Raw genomic sequence first — 24772 nt, forward strand, 5'->3', positions numbered from 1 at the left:
ACTCTTTTTTTTTTTTTTGGTTGTTATAATCTCAATGTTGAGTTATAATCTCAGACATTCCTAATGCCTCATCACTATATTGTGATATTAGGAGAGCGTTGACAGGGGCTCATCAGCCAATTCTTCCCAATGACTCACCTCTCTCATGCTGATTCTAGCACACATGTAAACACAGTGACACTTTGAACATTTCAGAATCTCAGTTAGAAATAAAGATTAATGTGAACATTATGGTGAAATATTTATCAGGCGTGTAATTGATGTACTCGTTATTTTGTAATTATAAATCACTATTTAAATAAAGTTCATGTACTCACAAAAATGCATGTCTGCACTTTTGTCTTAGACGTGTGAGGGATGGTAAATTGTCGAGTCAGTGGTTGTGTTTTTTGTGGCTGCTATCTCTATGACCTTCACACTGTTAAAGACACTCTTGTGGTTCTCCATGCAGGTTGTTTCCCTCTGCTGTCAAAGGCAAAACTGCTTTGTATGACATAACATGTACTAACTGGGAACAAAAGGTTAGGTTTTGAAAGATTCAGCCCATAGAGGGCAGTACAGCGACACCCACACTGAAATATCTCAATAACCTGAACGAATCTGAACGAATGATGAGCTAATTTTAAAAAATATATTCTGCCTAACAATGTGAATGAGACTTATTGATGAATTTATCCTCTGTTCCCTGCTTCCAGTGTACCAAATTCAAAATGTGTCTTCAAATTAAAAGACAAACAGGCACAAATTGAATTTATTATCATTTAATGGCGTTATCTGTTAATGAGGCTGAACAGTAGTCTGCAAGCTACGACACGAAAACACACCTAAAAACACCAAACATGTTGAAGGCTTTTCATTTTCCAACACATACAGTACAAAACACAGATAACAGAGCAACTCTGAGCAAAGTCACAATTAGTAAAGCAAAGTCACCGACACTCCAGCTGACATCTACTGAATACCTATGAGGAAATAAGGAGTCTTATCTTTACTTCTCCTAAGAAATAATCTGCAGTTACATCCTACGCAGCAAGCTGGATTCTATCATTTAATCCTTTTTGGTGGTTACGATTTCAAATGTCACTGTCATCAAATGAACTAGAGACACATACACACAGACAGATAATATATAGCTTACTCAGTTGTTCTTTGTTCCCAAGTACTTTACAGTTTTTTTTTTTGTTTTGTTTTTTGTGTTTCATGCCACACTATATCTGGGCCATGTCAGGGAGCTCCAGCTCCAGCTCTCTGAGGTACTGGCTGCAGTTGGGGTCGCCCCTCACAGTGGGGGCTGATGGGATAGGTCGGCCGGTGTGAGGGTTGACGCACCAGCACTCGCCCCTCTGACCATGGAGAGACATCTTGCACTGAAACAAAAAAAATCAGCCGTTATTTTTGCTTGTTTTTGTGTCATTTTATGCATTTTTATGTGCTGTTTGTGCAAAAACATATACAACAAAAGTGTGTGTTATCAGTTATACAGTGCATGTATTTCATTTAGATCTTTTCTACAAGCAACAATAATTAAATGTCTTTAAATCTGGTTTAACCTGATGAATGTGTGAGAATGCAGTGCTACCAGAGTTAAAAAGATGATTTAAAAGTTTTTTACTATGAAAATACAACACATTTTATGGAATTTGACAATTATTTGGCATTTATGCACCAGTATTCAAATAAATATATTTGAAATAAGATACTGTATTAAGAGTTTTAACAAAACTAAATGCACTATAAATGCTTTTCTATCATTATGAAGGCTGTAGTAGAAGATAAAATGACATAAATTCACTTTAGTCTGACAAATCTCTGAGGATAAAGTACTTTAAAGTATAAACATGATTTTTGCTGTGAAAATACAACACATTTTGTTTGATTTGGTTATGATGCTTTACCCACCTTTTCTCCTATAATTATGTGCATATTATCAGGTGGCTACACCCTCTCCATCTCCCACCCTCTTTGCCAAAGTGCCTGGAGTCACCTGTTTGAGGTTATACTGCCCCCTCTTGTCACAGTTGGGGATGTGCAGGGCGTACAGGTCTTCCAGGGGACCTCGGTTATCTCTGAAGGGCATCTTGGATATCCTCTCCAGGATCTGGTCGAGCTCCTGCTGACACTGAGTCTTGAAAAGAGCAAAAACAACAACACTGGTCAGGCACACGGGCCCGTATAGCCGCATTTGGGTGTGTCAGAGTCACTAGGTTTCTGTGACAGTTGGGTAAAATCTTACAAGCCTGTGGCAAAAAACGTTCTGTACAAATTTCATTCTAACTTCAGTGCAGAGAAATTTAAGTTTTTCCAGTTAGATTTTTTTTGTTTAAAAATCTAAACTCATCTTTAATTTGGGGAGTTTTTTTTGTTTTTGTTTTTTTTGGTTTTTTTTTCAGAAATCTGATTTTGCACACAACAGAAAACTCTTCCAGGATCAACACCAAGATGTGTTTGCAAGGCAATCAGCACATTTTTGACTTGCTATGCTACATAAAATCTCATATAAAAGGCAAACACACACATATTCACGCGCACACACACACAATAAAGCCAAAGGGGCTTTCTGTAATGAGCAAATGAATCATGTTTCCTTGCCAGTAATGAATAATAACTCCTGCCAGTGACCTCGGGTTTACCTCACAATTTCAAGGAGCCAAATGTCTTGTTGAGACGGTTATAAGCTTCTGGTAGAGCAATAACCTTTAAGTGATTTTTATGGCGGATGGAAAATACCACATTGGCGGTGAGAAATGCCCAGCTCCGGGATGCAGAGCGGGTCAGGTGTATTTAAGGCCAGTAAACTTCTGCTGTTTGATTAAAGGGCAGCGGCTAGTGGGAGTGTTGAACGGAAGAAAATGGAGAAATAAGCCTTTTATTCATCCCTGCGCTGTTTTAATCTCCTTAAAGCATAATCTGTACTTTAAATGATCATAAACATGGCAGTAAAACAGTTTTCAGTGCAGCAACCAAACATCAACAGCTGCTGCACCAGAGGGAGGCGGCACTGCACTGCTTTTTTCTGTCTTCAGTCGTCTTACCAGCTGCACTACTTACACATTGTTATTGTCAGTAATTTAGGGCAATTATTATGCCATGTAGGGCAAAGCATAATTTTTTTTTCACAGTAAAACACACCCCTCTTGTCATCCACGCCGTGCTTTGTGTTTAACTCCAGAACTGGTGCTGTGGCTGTGCCTTGTTCTGGGTTGCAATCCTCTTAATTGATGGGGAATCTTGGGAAATTCAAATGTACTTGCAGTCAGGTCATACAGTGCTATTTCTGATTATCTTGGGCTCCTTTACTTATTGGTAAAGTGGTAACTGCAATAATTCTACCAGCTTTTCAGTCTTGGGATGATCCCAGATGGTGGATCTGTTCTGATACTGATAATTAAAGGAGAAATCTGCAATATTTACTAAAAATAAATCATAAAATGACCATGATATGTAATCAGAGATTAAGGAAACAACACACACAACAAATTCACAACACTATTTTCCATTCCGGTCCATAACTTGTGTTATCATTTGCCCATTAAGTTCGATTAAGTGTCTGTTTATGAGTCTATGGCTCCAACTCGCTCTCTCCAACTTTCAGAAAGATATAACCCATCAAATTAAATGGTGTTTCTCAGTCAAGGTTGCTCTCAGTGCAACTTTCTAAAACTTCCACAATAACAAAATTTCTCATTTTTAAATTCCGCACAATTCAAAATAAAAAAAAGTGCCAGATCTGTTTTCAGAGAGTGTGGATCGAAGTGCTACAAGAAATACTAATTTTTAAATATACAGCCCCTATGAGCGGTATGGTTCTTTTGTACTATAAACCAACTGATATTTGGTTTAAGACTTTTAACAAAAAGTGAAAGTCTATTGTCGAAGAATCCTTTTCATGGAAAAACTGACGCATATATTGAGACGACACGAAGCAAACATGGGCATTACACAAGACTCAAAGTGGAGGCATTGGAACAGAGTCCCGAATGAAACGATCAGCAGGACAGAGTGAGTGATGGAAAACATGTGAATGTTTCCCAATCAGTTTTTATTGTCACTGTTGTTATTTAATGATGCAAATCTTGTGCAAACAAGGATTTAAAGGGGGTAAAAAAAAAAAAAAAGGAAAAAGTGCTCTTGATACATTATTGCCCAATACCTTAATATAGTTATCAGAATCATTTCTATGAGAGTTGCTGTTCAGCTTTCTTATGGTCTCTTCACTTTTCTTATGGTCTTCTCTTATTGTTTTGTGTTTGTATTGGGCTGCTTCATGGTTTTTGCTATTTTAGATTATATGGTACTTTGATGAAAACTTGTTTTAAAATATACATTACAAATAAATATGAAATGGATTTTTAATTTAATTGGAAAATGTGTGTTGATGCATCCTTAGTGGAGTTTATCAAATACTCTTCCATAAAAATTCACCTGCTTGGGCCGAGCAGGTTTCACCTCTTCCACCTTATTGGTCTTCATCTTGGTCTTCATCTCCTGTCTGTGCTGGCGCACGGCGCTCTCTTTGGGTCCCAGCCAGGTGGCGTCTTTGCTGGGCTTCCGGATGGCCGGGATGTCACTCACCCCCTGCTCGGGCAGCGGCTCCACGGCCTCGCCTGCGCGCATAAATAAAAAAAAAAATTCAAATGTAAAGATCCAATATATCTTTATATAGAGAGAGAGAGCCGAACATTGTGGTGTCACAGCTTATGAGTCACAGAGTTTTGGCCAAAAACATGTTTTGTGTTTTCACAGTGATCTTGACCTTTGACCTCAAAAGTCTAATCATCCTCATCCTCGAGTCAAAGTGGATGTTGGATGATCATGTTCACAAGAATGGTTTAGAAATGAGACCACAGTGACCTTTCCCTTTGAGCTGTGAGCTTGAAAAATCTAAGAGTTCATCCTCAAGTCCGAGTGGACATTTGTGCCAAATTTCTGTTGAGGCCTTCTTGAGATATTCACAAGGATGGTACAGAAATCAGGTCAGTGACCTTGAGCTTTGACCTTTGTCCATTGAAACGGATGGATAACCTGGAAACATAACGCCTCTGGCCACAGCTGTTGCCAGAAAGAGTGCACAAAAAGAGCATACTGCAGAGTAGAAAATGAACTGAGCACGAAAGGACTTTGGTGTCTTGCTCAAGGACACTTTGATGGACACATTGGCTGCTAAAAGCATTTAACCTGTGACTTTTCAGGACAGCCTCTCCATGCTGTAAGCCGCTGTGTTGCACTCCTGCTGTCATTTCGATAATGGATTGGGCTTTTTAGATGCTGGAAGTGGGACTGAAATAAGCTTCAAATTGCACAGATCATTTGTCAGAGTGGCAAAGTTAGAGGTCTGCTCTGCTAAAAAGGTTTCTGGAAACGGCAGAGGTGACGCTGACCCGGCACTCTTTGCTCCTTGATGGGAATAAAATGAAAACTCTCTCCTTTTCGATAGACCAGAGAGGAATGCGAGACAAACAGACTTATGGTTTGGATGTTAGCGCGATTTTTCCATTTTATTTATTTACTTATTTATTTTTGTTGGAGAAAGGGGGGACATAAAGAAGTATAACCTTCTCAGTTTTCCGACATCCCTCCCATGGTGTTCGGTGATCAGCCCTAATTAAATTCAGGAGGCGAACGGCCAACTCGGGGAAGGTCGTCAGCTGATTTAGCTCACCTGGACCCCCCAGGATTTAAAGTTAGCCAATGAGTTCAACTTTTCCTTCAGCTGGCTGTCACTGCACTTCTTTCTTTTCATTTTGGCACAATTCAAGGCCTCCACAGCAAGAACCATGCTTTGCTTTCATTGCTGACTTTGCTAATTTCCCCTCCCTATTGTTTATTTGGTTTAGGTTCCAATTTTGTGCAAGTATATTTCTTGTGTTTGTGACAATTTTCCTCATTGTCACAATTGACATTTTGTCTAAAGATAATGTTTGGGGGGAAAATGAGCTCTGAAGTGTCCAAACCACTGTTAAAGTGCTCTGAAATGCATCAGCACAATCAATGAGTCACTACAATCCTTTCCTTTCTCATGGAGCGAAGCAACCACATGCAGCTCCGTTAACAAGCTTGTGGGCTGAGAGAAGTTGGCCACTGCTGAACCTTAGTCACAGTCGGGTTTCCATGGTTGCTTTTTTTCCTCACTAGTGTGATTTAATTTCATGAGCAGATGTTAAAAGTGGTGATAAATGAGCAAAATCAAAGTTTTACACTTTTCTGAAACTTGTCTTTGGAAGATTAGATGATGAGTTCAGTGGAGGTCTCCGCCGGTCAGGACTGTCTTCAGTCTCATGGGGCATCAAAACATCTAATTCAAGTTATCACCTCTGATCGCCTGGCGCATCACAGTCAAACAGAGAGTGTGATTCGTGAAGTGCAGGGAAAATGACAAATATGACTCTTAATTATGGAGCTGTGAAAACCTCCAACCTGAACGCCACCTGTTAGCTATATAGCTAATACATTATTTCTGAGTTTAGGAGCGCTGCATAAATGAAAGTTGCGCATTTAACATCGCCAAAGTGGTGGAAAGTAACTAAGTTCATGTCCTTAAGTACAATTTTGCAGTACTTGCCGGAGTTCTACTTCAACTTCACTGCATTTTATTCTGAAATATTGTACCTTTCGCTCCATTGCACTGTATACTCCATCTGACAGCTATAGTTGCTGGATGAAGGAAGGGATCAAACATGCTTCGGCTGAATCACTGGTTTGATTCGAACTATTTACATGTGCGTTTGAGTTGTGCCTTGAAAAATGACCAGAAGAAATTTAATTAGAACTAAAGAAGGAATTGCAGGTCTGTCCAGTGCATTCAATAGTAGGGCAATCTCTTCTTACAAGCTCTTGTTGCTTTTATTTGTGAGATTTTACATTTAAAAAATATAAAGGTAAAGGCCGACTTACAGTTACACAGTCAGATTTAGTCTGTGCATTTGACATGAGGGGATGAGGGGGTCCTTGGCTTAGAAAACACTGAGATGTCTGACCTAGCGTACATGTTTTTGATGACAGGAGAAAGCAGAGCAAACATGCAAACTGCACACAGAAAGGTGGAGGTGATTTGACCTGTGACCTTCCTGCTGTGAGGCAAAAGAGCTAAGTACTACACCACTGTGACGACCAGTTGGGAGTTCTTGAAATTATCTGGGGGGGCTTCATTGACTTTTTGAAACAATGATCAATACAGCCAAAGACTGGGTTGGGGGTGTTGCAACTGGAGTGAGATTACAAACCGGTGTCATTTCATTCTTCTTGACCGCCAGACATCACTCAGTGTTACGCACTGCCCCTGCCAGTAAACCAGAATTCATAAAACTACAGTTACATGTGTAACATATGAGATGGTTTCATTTAAATAACTGTTTTAGGCTTAAGGAGGTCAAATTATCCAAAATTTTGTAAAAAGTCCACAAAATAAATTCTCCCATTAATCATCTCCTGACCCCAAACAACCCAAAAATGCATCTGCATTAACAATCTAATGTAATAATAATAATATACAGTCACAGGGATCATTTTACTGTAAAACAAGGACCTCTGCTTTTGATAAATATGCTTGTGAATGCAGGACTAACGAAGTATCTTCACATTAATACATTACTTGAGTAAAGGATCTGAATCTTTCTTCAGTAGTTTGGACCCATGTGACACAATAACTTGAGCACTTCAGCGTCCTGAATGCCACCTGACTATTAAAAACTGCAAGGATGAGGACAAATTCCATCACAGCACAACAATAAAAAAAGAAGGCCAGTTGTCCAAGGATTTGAAGGAATTTATATTGAGTCATGGAGCAAACTTCCCACTGCCTTTGACCAAACACCAGAGTCCCCGTGGCCATCGAGTGATTCCTCCAGGCGGTTTTCATTGAGTTTGACCGTCTCCTCTCTCCTTGGAGTCTTGTTAAACATCAACCTAAAAAAAAACCCCTCTCTCTTCAAACAGATGGAGCAAACAATGTGAGAGGCCATCAGGTCCAACCCAACATGTTGTTTCTGACAACAGAGCATACTTAGGGGTTAAGGGTTGACGGGGAGGGAGTGGAAAAGGAGTGTCACTCCAAACCAGCTGATTTTAGATGAAAAAAAAAGTTACATGATGCAAATTCCTCAGAAAGCAACATGGTTACATCTCAACAGAATATCTCAGACCGTGAATGCCAGGAGGCTGTTTCTTTTCACTGAATTCTTGCAGGATAGCATGTATTTCACCTACGCAGGACTTCATTTGACACCAGAAGGAATGAGGGGAAATAAGCACAGACAGTAGAGAAGGTCAAATAGTCGGCCAGTAAGTGGATCACAGTTATGCAAGGGCCAAGCTGTAACGTGCAGACTTGTGGAAAAGGCGTTTTGTAGGACAGAGAATGAAAGCGGAGTGTGTGTTTCTGGTGGTGGTGGTGGTGGACTGCAGAGGCATTCTCTGCTCTCTGCAAGAGGTAAATTTGACATCCGGTTGTAGAATATGATTACAAAAGGCCTAAGAGAGAACGGGAGAAAGGAAATTCCAAACGAAGCAATAACAAGGTGCTGGCGCCTTTTGCCATCAGATAGATCTGGTGTTGTTGGACTTCAGTTCCCCCTACGACGCTCCGCCATGCTCGCTCTGGCTGCTCTTTGAAGGCTGAGTTTCTTCGCAAAAAAGGGGCAAAAGTCAACTGAAATCAGGTGTGTGCTCGCATGTGTGTGTGTGTGCGCACATAAACACACGACACACTCAAGAATATTGGCGGCTGGGGTGCCTTTTGTTTTGCTGTCTTACATAATCCCTGCAGTATCCAAGTGCAATACCATCACTCCCTGTCTTCTGAGGAAACCTGAGATCTTCACGCAAATACACAGTCTTGGCGTGCACATGCACACACGATTTATAAGCAGCGATCTCCCTCTCAAGTGTACACGCACACACACAAACACACAGGGTCAGGACCCCACTTTTAGGGGGCACTAGGCCTCTGCAGTCCAAGCTGTTCCACAGCGGTGGGCTTGGGATCAGCAGTATCAACAGAGCAGCAGGCCTACTGTCCAGTCTACTGCTTGAGTTAATCCTCGCACAATGGCCTGAGAGGCTTCCTTTCTATATCTGATCCATGTCGAATTCCCAGATGGCACGCAGGCCAGAAGTGTCATGTCTGATTGTCCAGATTCTGGTCAACTGAGCAAATGGCAGACTTGGCCGGGTCGTGGAGAGTGGAAAGGTTGAAAAAGGAAAGATCCCAGCACACCAGTGTTCCTGCTCCATCCTCTTTCCATGGATACAAATAAACCCTTGTTGAATTGTCACACAAACTCGTAGATGTGATGTCTTTCTTACGTCTGTAACTGTAAATAAAGATGGACGATGCCTCTTCTCTTCCTCCCACTGCATAACAATGAAAATATCACAGATACAAGCACTGCAATATCGTGCTGGTGACGTTCTTTGGCGCCGGAGTCGTGATCAGGGTTGGAGCAGAGGTATCAAGGTCCCACCTGGCTGACTCAATCGCGAGCAGAGCTCAGCTGCCAATTATGATGTGAATACCCTTTTTATAGCATCAAATAACTAATGAAACACCTTATCACAAAAATTAACACTTGCCAAATATGAAATAACATCTTTATAAATACTAGTGCAGTTCCTGTTTGTGGCGTGGCCGTTCATAACGTGCTCGCTCGGAACGGGCTGATTGCTTGGCCATCAGCATTGCTGTTTGAAGCGTCTTCAAGAACTGGTCACACTCGATTTCACACTCAATGCCGCACTGCCTTGGGTTAAAAAACAATACATCCACCAAGTGTGAAGTCAATCAGATGAATGATTCTCCAGAAATGCAAAGGACAGGACTTTTTCTGGCTTGATGCAATCCAGGAATAAAAATTAAATGGTGGAAAACTGGTCTAGAAACAAATGGGTGTGGCTTGTATGGATAGATTCATCTAGACCCAGAGAATCAAGGAAAAAAAGATTGTGTGTGAAACATAAAGTTTGTTATTATAGCGCCACCATCTGGTCAAATGGCACCAAATTCAACAGTGCACTCCCTTGGAACCTCAGCAATAGACCCGCCTAGTGTGAGGTCAATTGGATGAAGAGTTGTTGAGAAAAATTAAAGGACATACAGACAGACAGATTCCTTCGTTTATAGTTAGGCATAAATTGTGAAATATGATTTATTTTTTGTTCATGTTCTCAGAAGTTTAACAGCTTACATTCATTTCTTAAACTGAGCTGCTACTTGATTCCATAGACATCCAGTGACAAATCCAACCTAATATTCACCCAAACTGAACTACCCCTTTAAACGCTGGAATGTGAAAATCTTGAAAAAATCTTGAAAAAAAGAAGAAGAAGAAAAAAAAGTCAGTCTTCTCTCTCAATATGGCTTTTAACGCAGCTCTGAGGTGTGAAATGGGTCATGTAAGAAGTTGATGAAAGGCACTACGAAGAGTAGCTACACTCCATCATCCATTGCAAAGCCTGGTGGGACTGTTTTCCTAGAAACACAAACTCAGCAAAGTGCAGATATGTTTACCTTCCAGGCTTTCTGGCCCGCAATAGTCATCTAAAAGCAGGCACTGGACAAGCTCTGGCACGTACGTACACACCGCGGCATCCAAGGCCAGGCATCTTGCTCGCTACCGGCACTGCTGGGTGAACTCTGGGGCGATTGTACGGGACCTAAACTAGGACACGAACTGAGGCAAGCTGCAACACATCGAACGTGTAGGGCATCACATGCAGCTACAACTGACAGTCACTCTCAACGGCTGAGAGAAACATGAGGGATATGAGTGGACAGAGAGCACGAATTCTCTTCGGTTTAAAAAGTCTTGAGTTACAGCAACAATTTTATTACAATGGTGAAGTTTTGGTGGCTGCACCTGGACAAATTCCAGCGTTTTACGAGAAAAATATCCATGTTTTTAATGTGATGACCTCTGAGGTTTGGAATATGGTCTTAAATTGAGATTGCATGGTTTTACTGAAAATGATGAAGTCAACAACAGCATGAGGGTGATGAAGACAACAAGAACAACATAAGAATTAGATCAGGGATCAAAAATTTCCCTCCCTTTTTTACTTGGAAATGAAAAGAGATTAGGTGGGAGGGGATCTGCATCATAACTTTTAACTTAAAGTAGAATTTCGCTGAATTTATGCACAATGATGATGATGAAGATTAGAACATTTTATTATCAGATCCATATTTTCTTGGACCACAGGAGCTCCAAAGACAAAAATTAAGATAAGAAACAAAGATACATTTAACATAACAATATAATATACCTGATCTGGAATCAAGCTCCATGTTTAGTTTGAGCACTGACTGATTTAGAGAGGAGTGCTTCAGTCTAACCTTATTAAATCGTGGAACCATGTATCTCCGGTTTGATGGTAACTATTTATATTCACTGCTCAGGACATGGCTGGAGTCGGAGACAGTGTTGCCAGCCAGTCTTTGAAAACCACTGAACAAAAGAAGCAGAGAAAGATTTTGTTTGCATTTTGTCCTGATCCAGTGTTTAGCAAAAAACATTCAATTTGTCATGCATTTAATTTCTAAAATATTAACACATTAGTGGAGAGACTGGGTCCTATTTTGCAAAAATATTAATATTTCTATCTATAAAGCAAGCAGCTAATAAACAGTTTACACATTTACATGTTTAACCTTACTTAACCTTTTGATCCCCAAAGAAAGAGGTGTGTATTTTTACAAGCTTGTATTGTTTTCACCTTTTGAGTCCGTGTGTGTGTGTGATAATGGCAGAATGTGGTCCTGGAAACACCTACTGTAGGGGAATTGCCACAGAAGAGGTTTTAAGTACTTTGCAAGGTGTTTATGTCTGTCTTTGCACAGATTTTGCCTACATGACAGCGTCACAGTGGTGCAAAATGCAATCACAAAAGATGTTCTTGTGATCAAAATGAAGGTCGAGTTTGAGGATGGGTGTGGTCCAAGCAAGGAATTTGGGAAGGGACCATTGCCCCTGACGTTACGCCCCTGGTTTTTAGTAACTGTCCCCCTGTTTCAGTCAATCCTGTCCACAGACATGATGACGATGTGCGTCTGTGTGTGTAATCATGGCAAAATGTGATCCTGCAGACACACAGTGGAGCAAGAACCAACACAGAAGCAGTTTGTAGTACCTTACCAGGTGTTCATGTGTCTGTCTGGGGACAGATTTTGTCACTGTGTTTGCATCACTAGTGTGCAAGATGCAGTCACAAAACTTCACATGTGTGTAGTGTGTAAGTCAAGCTCAAAGATGGTGCTGCACAAAGGATGCATCCATGGACGGTGATCCCCAAACATTTCTCCACCATTAGGTTGACATAAGGGTTGTGCAACTGGATATATACATAAGCATATCTTAAAAACTGTAGACGGTTTAACTCCACCCTCCTCACCTCCATTGTCAGGACGAGGACAAGGGACAACTGATCACTTCAACCACAACCACCACTTAGCTTATCAACCCATTTGATTGGGTAAATTTACATATATGCATTCTCAAATACACCACACTACATGAACAATGGGAATGAAAAAGACTGTAGGCCACATTTTTACGTGCAGAACTACCCAGAAACTGTCCCCCTTCCCTGCAGCGCCCCGTGTTCCGTTCACCTCCAGTGTCAGTAGCATTTCAGACAGTGTTTGTATTGTCTTAAGTCACCCCTGACCAAAGGGGAGGGTGGGAAGTTATTCTGGATCTCAATAGGCACGAGGAGATTCTTGGCACGGGTACACGTGAAGTTGACGCCTGGGGGGGAGATGGCACAAATGCCCCTGTTTTTGGAGAAGCCTGGGGTGGGGTGGATTATCTCGGAGCTATTTCAGTCCTGTGGGCTCCGTCTGGATGCCCCCGCAGGTACACAGGAATGCCCCTTGTTAGCTAACAATGTTATTTCAGCGACCAGATGGCACGGGAGTTTTCTTTTGCCCTAATTTTCCCTCACCATAACAACTTTTATAACAGTGTTGATAAAACACAAGCGACGTCTTTCCCCATCTCATTGTCGTCACTCTGGTTACGCAAAATCAGCACATAAACAAAAGGCTGTTTTGGAGATTAATTCCAAAATGACCAACATCTCATTATAAAGACTGACCACATCAGTTTTACTAATTCATGTGGCATTCAAGCACTCGGCTTTGGGCTCTATTTGGGTTGTGTTAATCAACTTGTACAGTCTGGAGGTCATATATGGTGTGTGATCCCAGTCATAACAACCAAACGCCCATCCAATCTGATTAAAGGAACCTTTATTTGGGTCCAGGTTTCTGTGGGAACAGAATATCAAGTGATACTGTGCATAAACAGACACTGTAGGGGGAAAGATGTGGGTGTTAGTTTTGAATAGGGAGACATTTCAGCTCAAAATGAATGAAACATGAAATCTTTTTGTTTAGTCTGAAATTTAAATAAAACATACTTGAGATTTTATCTACAGTATATTGTATCATGAAAATCTTACAATTACACATTTCAATCATTTCTTGTCTGATGTTTATTTACTGAGCACCACGGTTCTTCTAAGAGGGTTGATGTCATTTTTATCCTCTTATTTTGACCACATCACAGAAGATTTAAAATGTTTTATTAATCTTCAATCATCTCTAGTTTATCACCATCAAATTTTCATCTTATTGGATCCATCCCAGGACCAGGGCTGCACAGTATCTAAGTATATTTACTTGACAATCTATACTGTACCTATAATTTGGAAGTTTTCTTTACTGAAATGTGATAGAAAACACCTCCTAAGCTGTCAGTCAGCTGTGATAATGATGCTACAGCAGATAAAGATGACGATTCCTCACCAGATCACCCACTGCCATATGTGAAGTCCATGCTTGAGACTTTTGAAATGAAGAAAGACTCGTAACATTAAACGTTTCTTCTGTTTTGTGCATAAAAATGTCACCAATGCCGACAAATTTTTATGCATTTGCTCTGCAGAGTTCATGTTACTGACTAAAGAGGCAGTCCACCCCAAAATCAAAAATACATATTTTACCTCTGGCATGCAGTGCTGTTTGTCCATCTAGATTTTTTTGGTGTGTGTTGCAGAGTTTTGGAGATATCAGTCATAGAGATGTCTGCCCTCTCTCTCTAGTATAGGCACAAGTCAAGAGAATTCAAAGACCTCGTCGTGAGCAGTTTCATGCAGGAACTACTTTCTTTCTATTAGATAGAAAGTAGTTTCTATAGTAGTTCCAGTGGAATTCTACTGCAGAAAGAAAGTAGTTCCATTAGTTTGATTATATTAGACAGAATGAAGAACTTTATACAGTCAAATATCTCCAAAACTTTGCATCTGACATCAAAATTGTATAGATAGGCCAGAGGAAAAATATGTATTTGATTTTGAGGTGAACTGTCCCTATAATACTTTGGTGTAATTTGTTATCACAATGCAGCCTCTCCCCTGTGTTGTAATAATTCTGTAAATGCATTGTGGCAATGGTACAACATTGTGCCGACAATAAAAAGAAAGTGTACTTTAACCATCATTATATATATTTTGCCTCAAGTAATCTCTGTCTAGGACGCTCCATACTTCAAGTTAACTTGTAGATTTTAAGTTGCCATTACAGCCTGTGAATTTCTGACAGACAGCAGAAAGGGATCAGAGGGAAAGGTGTACAATATGTTGCTCTTAATCTGGTTTCAGCTTTGGTACAAAGAGTTATAAAGAGATAATACTGTCTATATTAGTCTAATTTAAAATATGCACATGTTTGAGGTACTTCTGGCACAGAGTGAAGTCAGAACTTCACTTCAAGTGGCATCAAATTCCCAACGTACAGTAGTTGCCTGCAGTGCAACACATGCAGACAATCACTTGTGCAGAACACACAAACACACAGATCACACAGAGATGCTACAGGCAAAAAGGGGGGAAATCAGAGCACAGGATTTGGTTTTGCTCCTCTTCAACTTTAACCAAGTGCAATTTCAATTTCATGTTTTCAATTAAGCTGGTGCAAGCCGGGAACCATATAAACATCACAGGCTGTCAGTAACGTCTCTCATCATCTGTAACTCTATTTCTGCAGCTTCAGATAAAGCGCATAAGTAGGTCTTTAAAATTAATTAGCAGATCTTTGACATATTGTGCAAAATAGGAATGCAACAATCTGAAAATGGAGAGAGAATTAATTTGCAATGATCGCTACTCATCTTTTAAGCGAAGATGCCAAATATTTGCAGGTTCCAGCATGTCAGATTTCATGCTTTTCTTTGTCATACATGATTGTGAACTGAATATCTTTTGAGTTGTAGACTGTTTGTTGGACAAAACACAACATTTGAAGAGCTTGAACGTGAGATGGGCATGGAGAACCAGTGCTAAATCAGTACCAGCTCCTGATTGGTCCATGGCGAAACACTGATAGAAGGGCAAAACGCACAGAAGTGTGGTCTCACTTTTTGCATCAAATTATGGAGAGTATTAATAAGAGCACTGAAAAGCATCATTATCTGTATCAATAAAATCCTAACAATACCCTAACTTGGACTGTTGGATATCATTATAGTCAATGTTCACAATTTCCAGACATTTTATGGACAAAACAATCTGGAAAATAATCAGTCAAAGGTAATTGTTAGTTACAGTCCTCCTTACAATACCACTAACTCAAACTTATTTCCTGCATTTCCGCTCTTTTGATCTAGAAAATCTAGCAAAGTAAGTCTCTCATAAGTTAATTTTCAGTGTGGCCCAGGCCTAATAACCGTCCTAGAACATTCTGAAATTGCTCTTTGCCCTCTGGGGAGTTTGTCTCTAACAGATTTATGAGGCAATATCTGTTTATTCCTTACTGAATTACTAATGTGCTGTAATTAGGTGCTTCGATAATTTAAAACAGCGAACAAAAATCGCCTGTGGTCCAAACCGGAGAGGAAAATAATAAGCCGGAGCAGTGCCAGTACATTTAATCCAATCAGTTTCATTAAAAACAAACAAAAACCTAAATTAGTTCATTGCCCCACTTTTTGTGGAAGCGTCACTGCAGGCTTCACTTCACAGTAGCTCAGAGATTCCCTCTCGAAGGTGTTTTTGCTGTTATTTAAACAAGACAGGAACTGCAATGTCGGTTTTTCACGTGCAATATAACGAAACCAAAAGAGAATTTGTACCCTCCACGTTTGATCTCCCATTCACTTTCCTACATTTTTCCTCTTTCCCCTCAGGTCTCCTCTCTTACATGATCATTCTAGGGTCAAAGGAATATTGCCCCTTACCTTTGACCTCTTTGCTGTTAGTTGTTTGTGCTGATCCAGGAGTTTACAGGGACCGAACTGCAAGTCGCAGTGGATAAGACCTTAAAACCTCTATGAGTGTCATTTAACAAGGGGCAGCCATTGCTTTATTTGTTAGAGGGTTGTATGTTAAAGGGATAGTTTGGATTATTTGAAGGGTTGCGTGTGGTGCTTATGCATAGACAGCCTACAGTTAGGGGTGGGAATCTCTGGCATCTCATGATTCGATTTGATACAGAGGACTATGATGTGATTGTAAAATGAGCTAACTCTTTAGAACACCAGAGTCACACAATAATACAGACAAACTAAAAGATTGAGGCAGCGGTAGACTAGCAACTCCAGTGCTGTGTGAGGTAAAATTACTGTTTTTGCCAATGGAGTTTGGTGGACGGCAATAGCAATTTCCCATTGAAAAAGTGGTGAAAATATCCTTACATATAGCATACTCTTAAACTCATACTGATTTTTTTAGGTGAACCTTTTTTTAATATGCATTTAGTTGGCAACCCTGTCCACAACAGTTCCTCTCTGCTTCTCTGCAAACCCACCTCTAATAATCTGAACTATCCCTTTAACTTGATAAGGGATGACATCAGGAAGTCAAGCTTTTTGAATTCTTAGTAATGCTGATTAATCCTGTTGTTTCTAATCAGATTTTAGCTGCGGACACTAAATCATCCCAAATTATCCTGATTTAAAAATGTAACATAATCCTATTACAGCTGTGTTGTGTCCAGTGATGAGGTTTAGGATGTGGTATTTGTGTCCGTGCCATTTAATTTGAATAAAATAAGCAAGAAAAACCGGATGCCAGGATGTTGCGGCTCACAAACATCCAAATAAAGCAGCTGCAGTATTTCATCCTTTGATTCTCTGCCCAGGGTGTCGAATGAGCCCGAGAGAGTCGCCGCTCAACCTAATACAACCGCTGAATTATTCGATTATAATCAGCCTTTTTTTCGGTAATTTACAGATTAATTCCTGGAACAAAGGAGAGGCAAGGGACGGTAGCCAGCTGGTTAAGGTTTGCTCTCGATCTTCCAACAGCCCCAGTGAGCTGATTCCTATCATGGATTTCATGACTTCCTCTTTTTGCTGCGTATCTGAGAAGAATTTATGACAGGAAATCAAGTCTGTGTAGTCTCAAACTGGGCCAAATGAAAAGCAGGAGACTGACAGTAACTCCAGTACGCAGTGACAGCAACAGTGAGTTTTTTTTAAGTTAGTTTGCAAGAAAAATAATGTAATAAATAGAGGAGAAGTGGATGGACAGGCATGGTTTAGCTGCAGGTTGAATTAAAGGAATATTGCGGATTATTTAAAGTGGGGTTGTATGAGGTATTTATCCATAGTCAGTGTATTACCATCAGTAGATGGTGCTCCACCAAAAAATGACAATATCAATTTAAGTGTACGCTATATTTAGAATATTTTCACTGCTTTATCTTGGTGTCAGACAGCTTTTTCTCACAGAAAACCTCTGTTATATAAACCAAATATCACTCACACCAAACCAACCAAACTACATAGTCAAAATCAGTCATTCTGAGTGGGACACTTGTTTAGTCTCTTTGAGCGGTGCAGGGAACATATTGGATTTCTGAATAAGACATTCTTGCACCTGGATCTCAGACTCTTCTTGTGAAATGTCCTGTGAAACAAACCGAACCTCCTGCCAAGCTTCGAAATAGACCTTTTACAACTGACCTGCAGTTTGTTTTTTGTTTTTTTGCACAGAATATTTTTTTCTTTTACGGTATAAACTATTTGATATAGAGATGGACTTCTTGTTTTGTGGGATTGTTGAGAGTTGGTATACATCCTGCCTCTTTTTTCCTCTTAAATAAGTGATCATTTTGACTCTGAGCCTTTAAAACCCCGGCCTACACTACTACTAAATTTGGCATATGTATCTTTCCCTTGGGTGGGCCTTTTTTTTTTTAAATATAATTTTTGTAAATGGATGAATTTTAAGTTTAGGATCCGCATTTATACACTGCTGTCTTGTGTATATATACCACTATCTTGAAAATGTATTTTTTCCTTTTTAGCAGTGTTAAGAGGTTTGTGCGCATTTTGTGTTTTGACAGTTGCATTGAGCTGCTGCATGTGACTATGGACACACCTCCAACACAGCTATAACTAAAAAAAAAAAGCATTGATGAGCTGTATTTGAGCGTCATGTTACTTTATGATTGAGCTGTCTTGAGAAAGGTGCATGTGACCCAAATGACAGCACTTTTTTTCTTTTTTTTTTTATACATAAATGCAGAGGTGATAAGTGTGTGCAGGAATTTACCATGCAGAATGCAAGCATTGCTGGTCTCAATCAGTTTTTTGTGTTAATGTCTGACTTTGGGGTTTTAACCGGTTAGTTTGCATTCAATAAAGACTGAGATTGAGGCAATGGCAGACCAGCAACTCTGTCTTCAAATAATCCGAACTATCCCTTTAAAGACAAGATGCTTCTTTCTGATTTAAGAAAAAAAATCCTTTCATCTCTTGACCTTGAGAAAACCGCACACTTCACTTAGACCACTCACTGTAACACTCTGCACCTTGGTCTTTGTCAGAAATCACTCTCCTGTCTGCCGCAGCGAGGCTTTTATCCGAAACGACTCCGCAAATTCAGCCTTTAGAGACAATTTCTAAGCTTTTACTGTTTTTTGGACACATCTGACTGAGCCTGAGAGCTTTCAAGGTGCAAGACAGAGCCCAAACCTGAGGGGAAAAAAATCTGTGACATCTAACAAATTGCCTTCTTGCAAGCAGCAAGCCTTTACATGACGACTCCATGTATTAGCTTCTCTTGTTTTGCTCTTATGTAACTCTGCAAGTCATGCCTGTTTTATGACTCGACTCTTTATTGTTTTGCTGTGTAAGGTTACATAAATGAGGAGTTAAGTCATTCCGATGGCTGATTGAGAGATTGCAAATGTGTCGTTTTGACCTTTTGTCGGGGTGCCGGAGAGTCCTTGCAGAGAACAGGCCGTCTCCGGTAGTTTCTCTAACGTTCCAGGAGTTCGGTGCCAAAACAAACACGTGTCAGTCTGGAGGTAAACTCTGACAAAGCACGGATTTGGAAATGAGTAGAAATCACACCCCGGCAGGCTCCACTGGACACTCATTGACTGTGTGCGTGTGTGTTTGTGGCGTCAAAATCAGCCAATTAATGAGGCTGTTTGCTTTTCTTCTTCTTCGCCGTGACCTGTCCCTGTTTAAACACAAACCACATGAGCCGCGCTGGCTCCAGGCCGCGCCGAGCCGCATTGTGATCCTCCCGCACATACATCCAGGTGGATACAACCCCCGTTAATGTAGTCACTGTCAACAGCAGTTTATAGTTACTTCTGGTCAAAGCCTAAAGTCCACGTTTCCAATCAATGCAGCAGCATTCCTCCTGCTGCCTCTCTCTGTTTCTTTCTCTCCACTCCCCTGTGGAAATGTCAACATCAATACTATGATGTTTTCTGTGTCCATCCCACCATAACTTCTGGGAATTTTGCAAGCCACTACCTTGTTCTCTGTTACAGTGCTTTAAAGGCTTTTTTTTTTCTGGAGTGGAGGTGGAGGTGGGGGGTGTATTGGGAAAGGCTGGAGCTGGAGGGGCCAGCTGTTTGGAGCATAGCTGAGGTTAACTTGGGCAGAGTGACTGTTCCTTTTGTTTCTCTCTCCCCATGCACACATGCATGATGATTCACAACACTTTAAACAGGTCTATGCAACACAGACGTCAACAGGAGTGCAGGAAAACCTCATGCAACAAGCGTAAAATAGGTCAATCCTGCAGCAGAAGTTAAGAAATTAGACAAATCCACTGCATAGAACAGGGGATCCCTGACTTTTTTAGTTTAAAGACCATAACAACAGATGCACATTAGACCACAGACCATTAGTCTGAGAGGACTTTATCTTAAGAAACCCACTCTGAGTATTTTTCATTTTATTTATAAGTTTTAATATAATTAAAGGATCACTATAAATTATAATCAATCAAAACAACCAACCCTATTTCTTTCTTTTTTTGTTCTGACTTCCAAAAAAATGCCATAAAAGTATATCTACGCCTCCTTTAGGTGGGGTCTCCCTACAGCCCTCTCAAGGACCCCTGTTGATCCCCAGGCCCCACCTTGGAAACCACTGGCGTAGCAAATGACATTAGCAAGATACTAATGAGTTGCACTTTATTTGACAGTACATTATTAAGATGTAACAAGCCATACTTTTTTTTATCAAATTAGACAAAAACAAGAAATAATACTTTCTTTATTACACAGTATTAGAGCCTTTATTAGACCCCTGTTAGCCTCTATTAGAGGGTTATTTGGCACCAGAACTGCACTGTAAACTAAAGTGTATTATTTCCAACTGTTAGACCCTTATTAGACTTTCTTAGAAGGTAATTAGGTACAAATTACAGCAGAACTATAGAGTAAACCACAGTGTATTGTTTTTCATTGTTAGACCCTTATTAAGGGGTAATTAGGGACACATTGCACCAGAACTGTACTGTAAACTTAGGTGTATTATTTCACACTATTAGACCCTTATTAGACTTAGGATACACTTTAGTTTACAGTACATTTCTGTTGCTGTATGTCTCTAATTAACCCTATGAAAAAGATTCATAAGGATCTAAAGGTGGAAAATAATGCAGTTTAGTTTACAGTACAGTTCTGTTGTAATGTGTCTCTAATTACACTATAATAAAGTCTAACAAGGCTCTAATAAAGGGTCTAATACTGTCTAATAAATAACATCTTATTTATATTTTTTGTCTAATTTAAAGTACAACTCATTACGTCTTATTTTTGTGTTGTAAAATAAAGTGCAACCCACTAATACACCAAGTGCTGGTAGAACAAATAAGTTCCAGATTATTTCCAGTCTGTAGGTAAATCCTGATGGTTAATGGGTTAATGGGGGCTCTAAGGGGTACATAATTGTCAAATAAATGTTTAACAGGATGCACTGCAGACATCAAAGCAAAACTACGCGTAATATGATGAAAATATCTTAGGATATCATCCACTAAAGTGCGAAATGGTCACAAGAACTTCACTATTGAGTAACAGCCCCTGTTTGACACAGATTTAGCCTTCATGACAATGCAATATTCCTACACTATTCCTCATGCTGCAGTCTAGACAGTGTCATTAAAAATTGATAGAAGAAAACCAGGTTTCCAGTAAACTGACTGACCGCTGGTTTGCTCCCGGTGCTCCTGGCTGTAAGTGGTCGTCTCGGTGTCCACTTTGCGCCGGCACTGGCCCTGGCCCTGCACCAGTTGCTCCAGAGGAAGCTCCGAGTCGGGCGTCGGGTAGCACCGCAGACCGGTGGAGCACCTCGGGGTGTACACGCCGCACATCTCTCCCTCTTGCCGGGCGCACACGGGGCAGCACCCGCAGCCCGGTTCGCGCACTATCTCCGCGCAAGTCTCGGTGAGCTTTGGGCACAGCGCCTGGCGCTCCGCGGTGCAGCCCGGGCAGCGGAACACCATCTCGGCCAAGGAGGCGCCGGCGAGGGACGCGGAGAGGATCAGCAAGCTGCAGCCAGCGTACGACAGCATTGTTATAGGCATGAGGTTTTTGGTCATTATCATGGGGCGATGGAAGGCAATCCCAAGTGAAAAAAGGGGAAGAAATGTGCATGCGAACAGGTGAAGCCGGGGGCTGGGAGGTCTGCTGGGTCCTACAAATTCCCAGGTTTGCTCTTGGGGCCACATGTTAGAAGATACAGGATTTTGTTCAAATGTTGTCATCTTTTAGATCTGCGGAAATACTGGCAGCAAATTACACAGACTTGCTCCACAGGAAAGATTCATGTGTGATTCTTCCTTTATACTTTATCCTCAATTTTGCTCACATGGACCGTGATGGTCTTAAAAGTTGAGATGAAATGGCTAAATTGATTAAAACAGCATGCCTGATTGGACGAATTACAAACCCCCTCCAGTTACACCAGCGGTTAATGGATTTTCACTTCATGCAACTGCCAGTAATAGGGCTATATTGAAAGACCAAGGTATTTTTATTGCCTATAGATCCTCCCCTTTGCAAAATATTACCACGCCAGATGACCATTCTTATAAATATCTTAATTGCATCTTATACCTCTGGTTCCCAGCCTTTTTAACTTGTGAGCTTTTAATAAAACAAAAGTTGTGAGCAGTCCAACCAAACACTGACTTTTCTCTCCAAGATTGTTTCATGCACACACTTTTTAAGAGCCAGAAAAGTAGAAATTCTGGAAACAATAAACCTAATTTTGCATATTGGAAATTATTTGTTTCTGCTTTAATGTTCCTTTAACAATCTTGCAACCCTCAAGATCAAACTTGAGGAGTATCACATTATATGTAACAGGATTACATAATTAGAATACTAATTTTTGCAGCTGTATTCCATGACAGTTACAAAAAAAATAAGGCATAATCTGATTACAGTTACATTTAGTAAAAATAGGGATTATTAGCAGGATTGCAATTCGAAAATACAGAACTGAGTTACATTACTTTGATATTGTGATACTTGGATTATCTTAGTGATTGCATGTTTTAACAGGTAATTAGTAATTGTATCAGAATACATTTGTAAAATAACCATCCAAACCTTGCCTAAGATTTATCAAGCGACCCTTTGGGTGGGCCGTGACCCCCAGGTTGGGAACCACGACACTGAAGGAAATCACAACAGGGGCAAATGTTCTCTTAAGAGACAGTCACATAATTTATCATCTTGAACAAATACCCTCGTCCATGTCCTCATTTATTTTTCCACGTTGTCTCCCAAAAACGTGCTTGATACAAACTGGTTAAAGTGAAATTATGTGATTCTCAGCAGAATTTCTTTGACCTACTTTTGCTTCTTTTGACAAGGCATTTATTAAAGGACAACACACGAGGGGATTAAAGTGTCAGGTCATTTTTGTTACTGGCATGCAGTTTTTGGTCATTATCATGGGGCGACGGAAGGCAATCCCAAGTGAAAAAACTGGGGGAGAAATGTGCATGTGAACAGGTGAGGCTGGGGGCTGGGAGCTCTGCTGGGTCCTACAAATTCCCAGATTTCCTCTTGGGGCCACATATTTGTGTTAATTTGGAATAATCGTATCGAGTAGAATATGGTATTTAGATCCACTGTCATCTTTTAGACCTGCAGAAATAATGGCAGTGAATTACACAGACTGCTCCAGAGAAGATTAACTTGATCCTACTTCCGTATAGTTTATCCTCGAACTGGCTCACGTTGCCCAGAATGAGAATAATGGTCTTAAAAGTTTAAGTGAATTGGCTACATGGATGAATGAAGCTGCCTGATTGGACAAAATTACAACCTCGTCTGCTTAAACCAGCCTTTAATGGGTTTTTACTTTCTGTAATAGGATACTTATATCGATCCTCCCCTGTGCTCAAATATCTTGTCACCCAGATTTTCATGGTACCACTGTACAGTAAGGCTATGTTCACACTGCAAGCTTCTTTTTTTTTGTTTGTTTGTTTGGATGTTCACACTACTTTCAAAATGAACCGATCCAAATTTCACTCTCGAGTCATTCAAAGGGTCTCATGTCAATCAGGGGGTCTCTGATCCCCCAAGATCCCCTGCAGTTCATACTATGCTCATAAAAGAATTGAACAAAGACGATTTCTAAAGTCTGTAGAATATGATGTGCGGGCCAGGTCATTTTAACAAATATCGCGCCTCTTGCTCTTGGTCCTCTTATTTTTGGGTGAACTATCCCTTTAAGTAACATTTTTGAATCCAGGAATTTTACTTGTAACAGTACTTTTAGATAAGAGTATGTCTACTTTTACTGCAAATAAAAGATCTGAGTACTTTTTGCTTACAGCTACATTTTTGTGTGTTTAATCATTAATTATGTTTTTGTATACTGCTTATTTTGCCATATAGACGGATGAAATAAAGTGTGATATGGTTAAAAGGCCGGGTAGAGTTTAGGGACTTACTGTGCTGTAATTAAGAAGATGACCTCTTGCATACAAACCTCTCTCTGTATACCTGTTGCTGAGGCACATGTACTGTATGTGTCTTCAGCCCATCAGTGATCCCATACCTTCCTGTGTCAATGTGAAGTTTATCCAGAGTTTGTGTTTGCTTAACAGCTCCATGGGGAGGAATTTAAGTAACTGACCTTGGTGGGGATTACTTTGCACACATGGGCAGATACTGCGGCCTGTTAGGCCTATTAGCTAGTGGCCATCCCGCTGCTTTTCCATCCACGGTTTCATAAAATGACATATGAGGTTCTATGTGCAAACAGCCCTCTGGGCATCCTCCTGACTCACACCCCCTGAGATGCAAGGCAGCTTCAAATGTGCCCTTTCTCCCTCCCCACGCCCCCACAGCGAGCTAGGATGCCGAACGTGAATGGGGCCAAATAGTATTAAATCAGGGGGCACCCACAAAACAAAATAATCTGCATTTATATCTGCGGAGTAAGGTTACACATGCCACTTCTATTTCTGGGCCCTTGGATAAACACCGATTAGTCTACCGCACTGG

General features: G+C 40.5%; 1 protein-coding gene across 2 annotated transcripts; it reads right to left on the reverse strand.

The window, feature by feature from the left end:
* Positions 1 to 703: 703 nt before the first annotated feature.
* igfbp2a (insulin-like growth factor binding protein 2a) lies at positions 704 to 21955 on the reverse strand. 2 transcript variants are annotated; one of them, XM_084713612.1, is made up of 4 exons: positions 21450 to 21871; positions 4423 to 4604; positions 1985 to 2125; positions 704 to 1367 (listed from the first exon to the last, which is right to left on the reverse strand). In XM_084713612.1, exons 1-4 carry the CDS (start codon positions 21847 to 21849, stop codon positions 1209 to 1211), a joined length of 882 nt encoding a protein of 293 aa, XP_084569738.1. In that variant the 5' UTR covers positions 21850 to 21871; the 3' UTR covers positions 704 to 1208. The 2 variants fall into 2 exon arrangements, with proteins under 2 accessions (XP_084569738.1, XP_084569737.1); XM_084713611.1 differs by having other exon boundaries at positions 1232 to 1367; positions 1900 to 2125; positions 21450 to 21955.
* Positions 21956 to 24772: the final 2817 nt, after the last annotated feature.

This window comes from Lutjanus erythropterus, chromosome 24 (assembly GCF_056507025.1).
Source record: "Lutjanus erythropterus isolate fLutEry1 chromosome 24, fLutEry1.hap2, whole genome shotgun sequence".
Taxonomy (NCBI): domain Eukaryota; kingdom Metazoa; phylum Chordata; class Actinopteri; order Lutjaniformes; family Lutjanidae; genus Lutjanus; species Lutjanus erythropterus.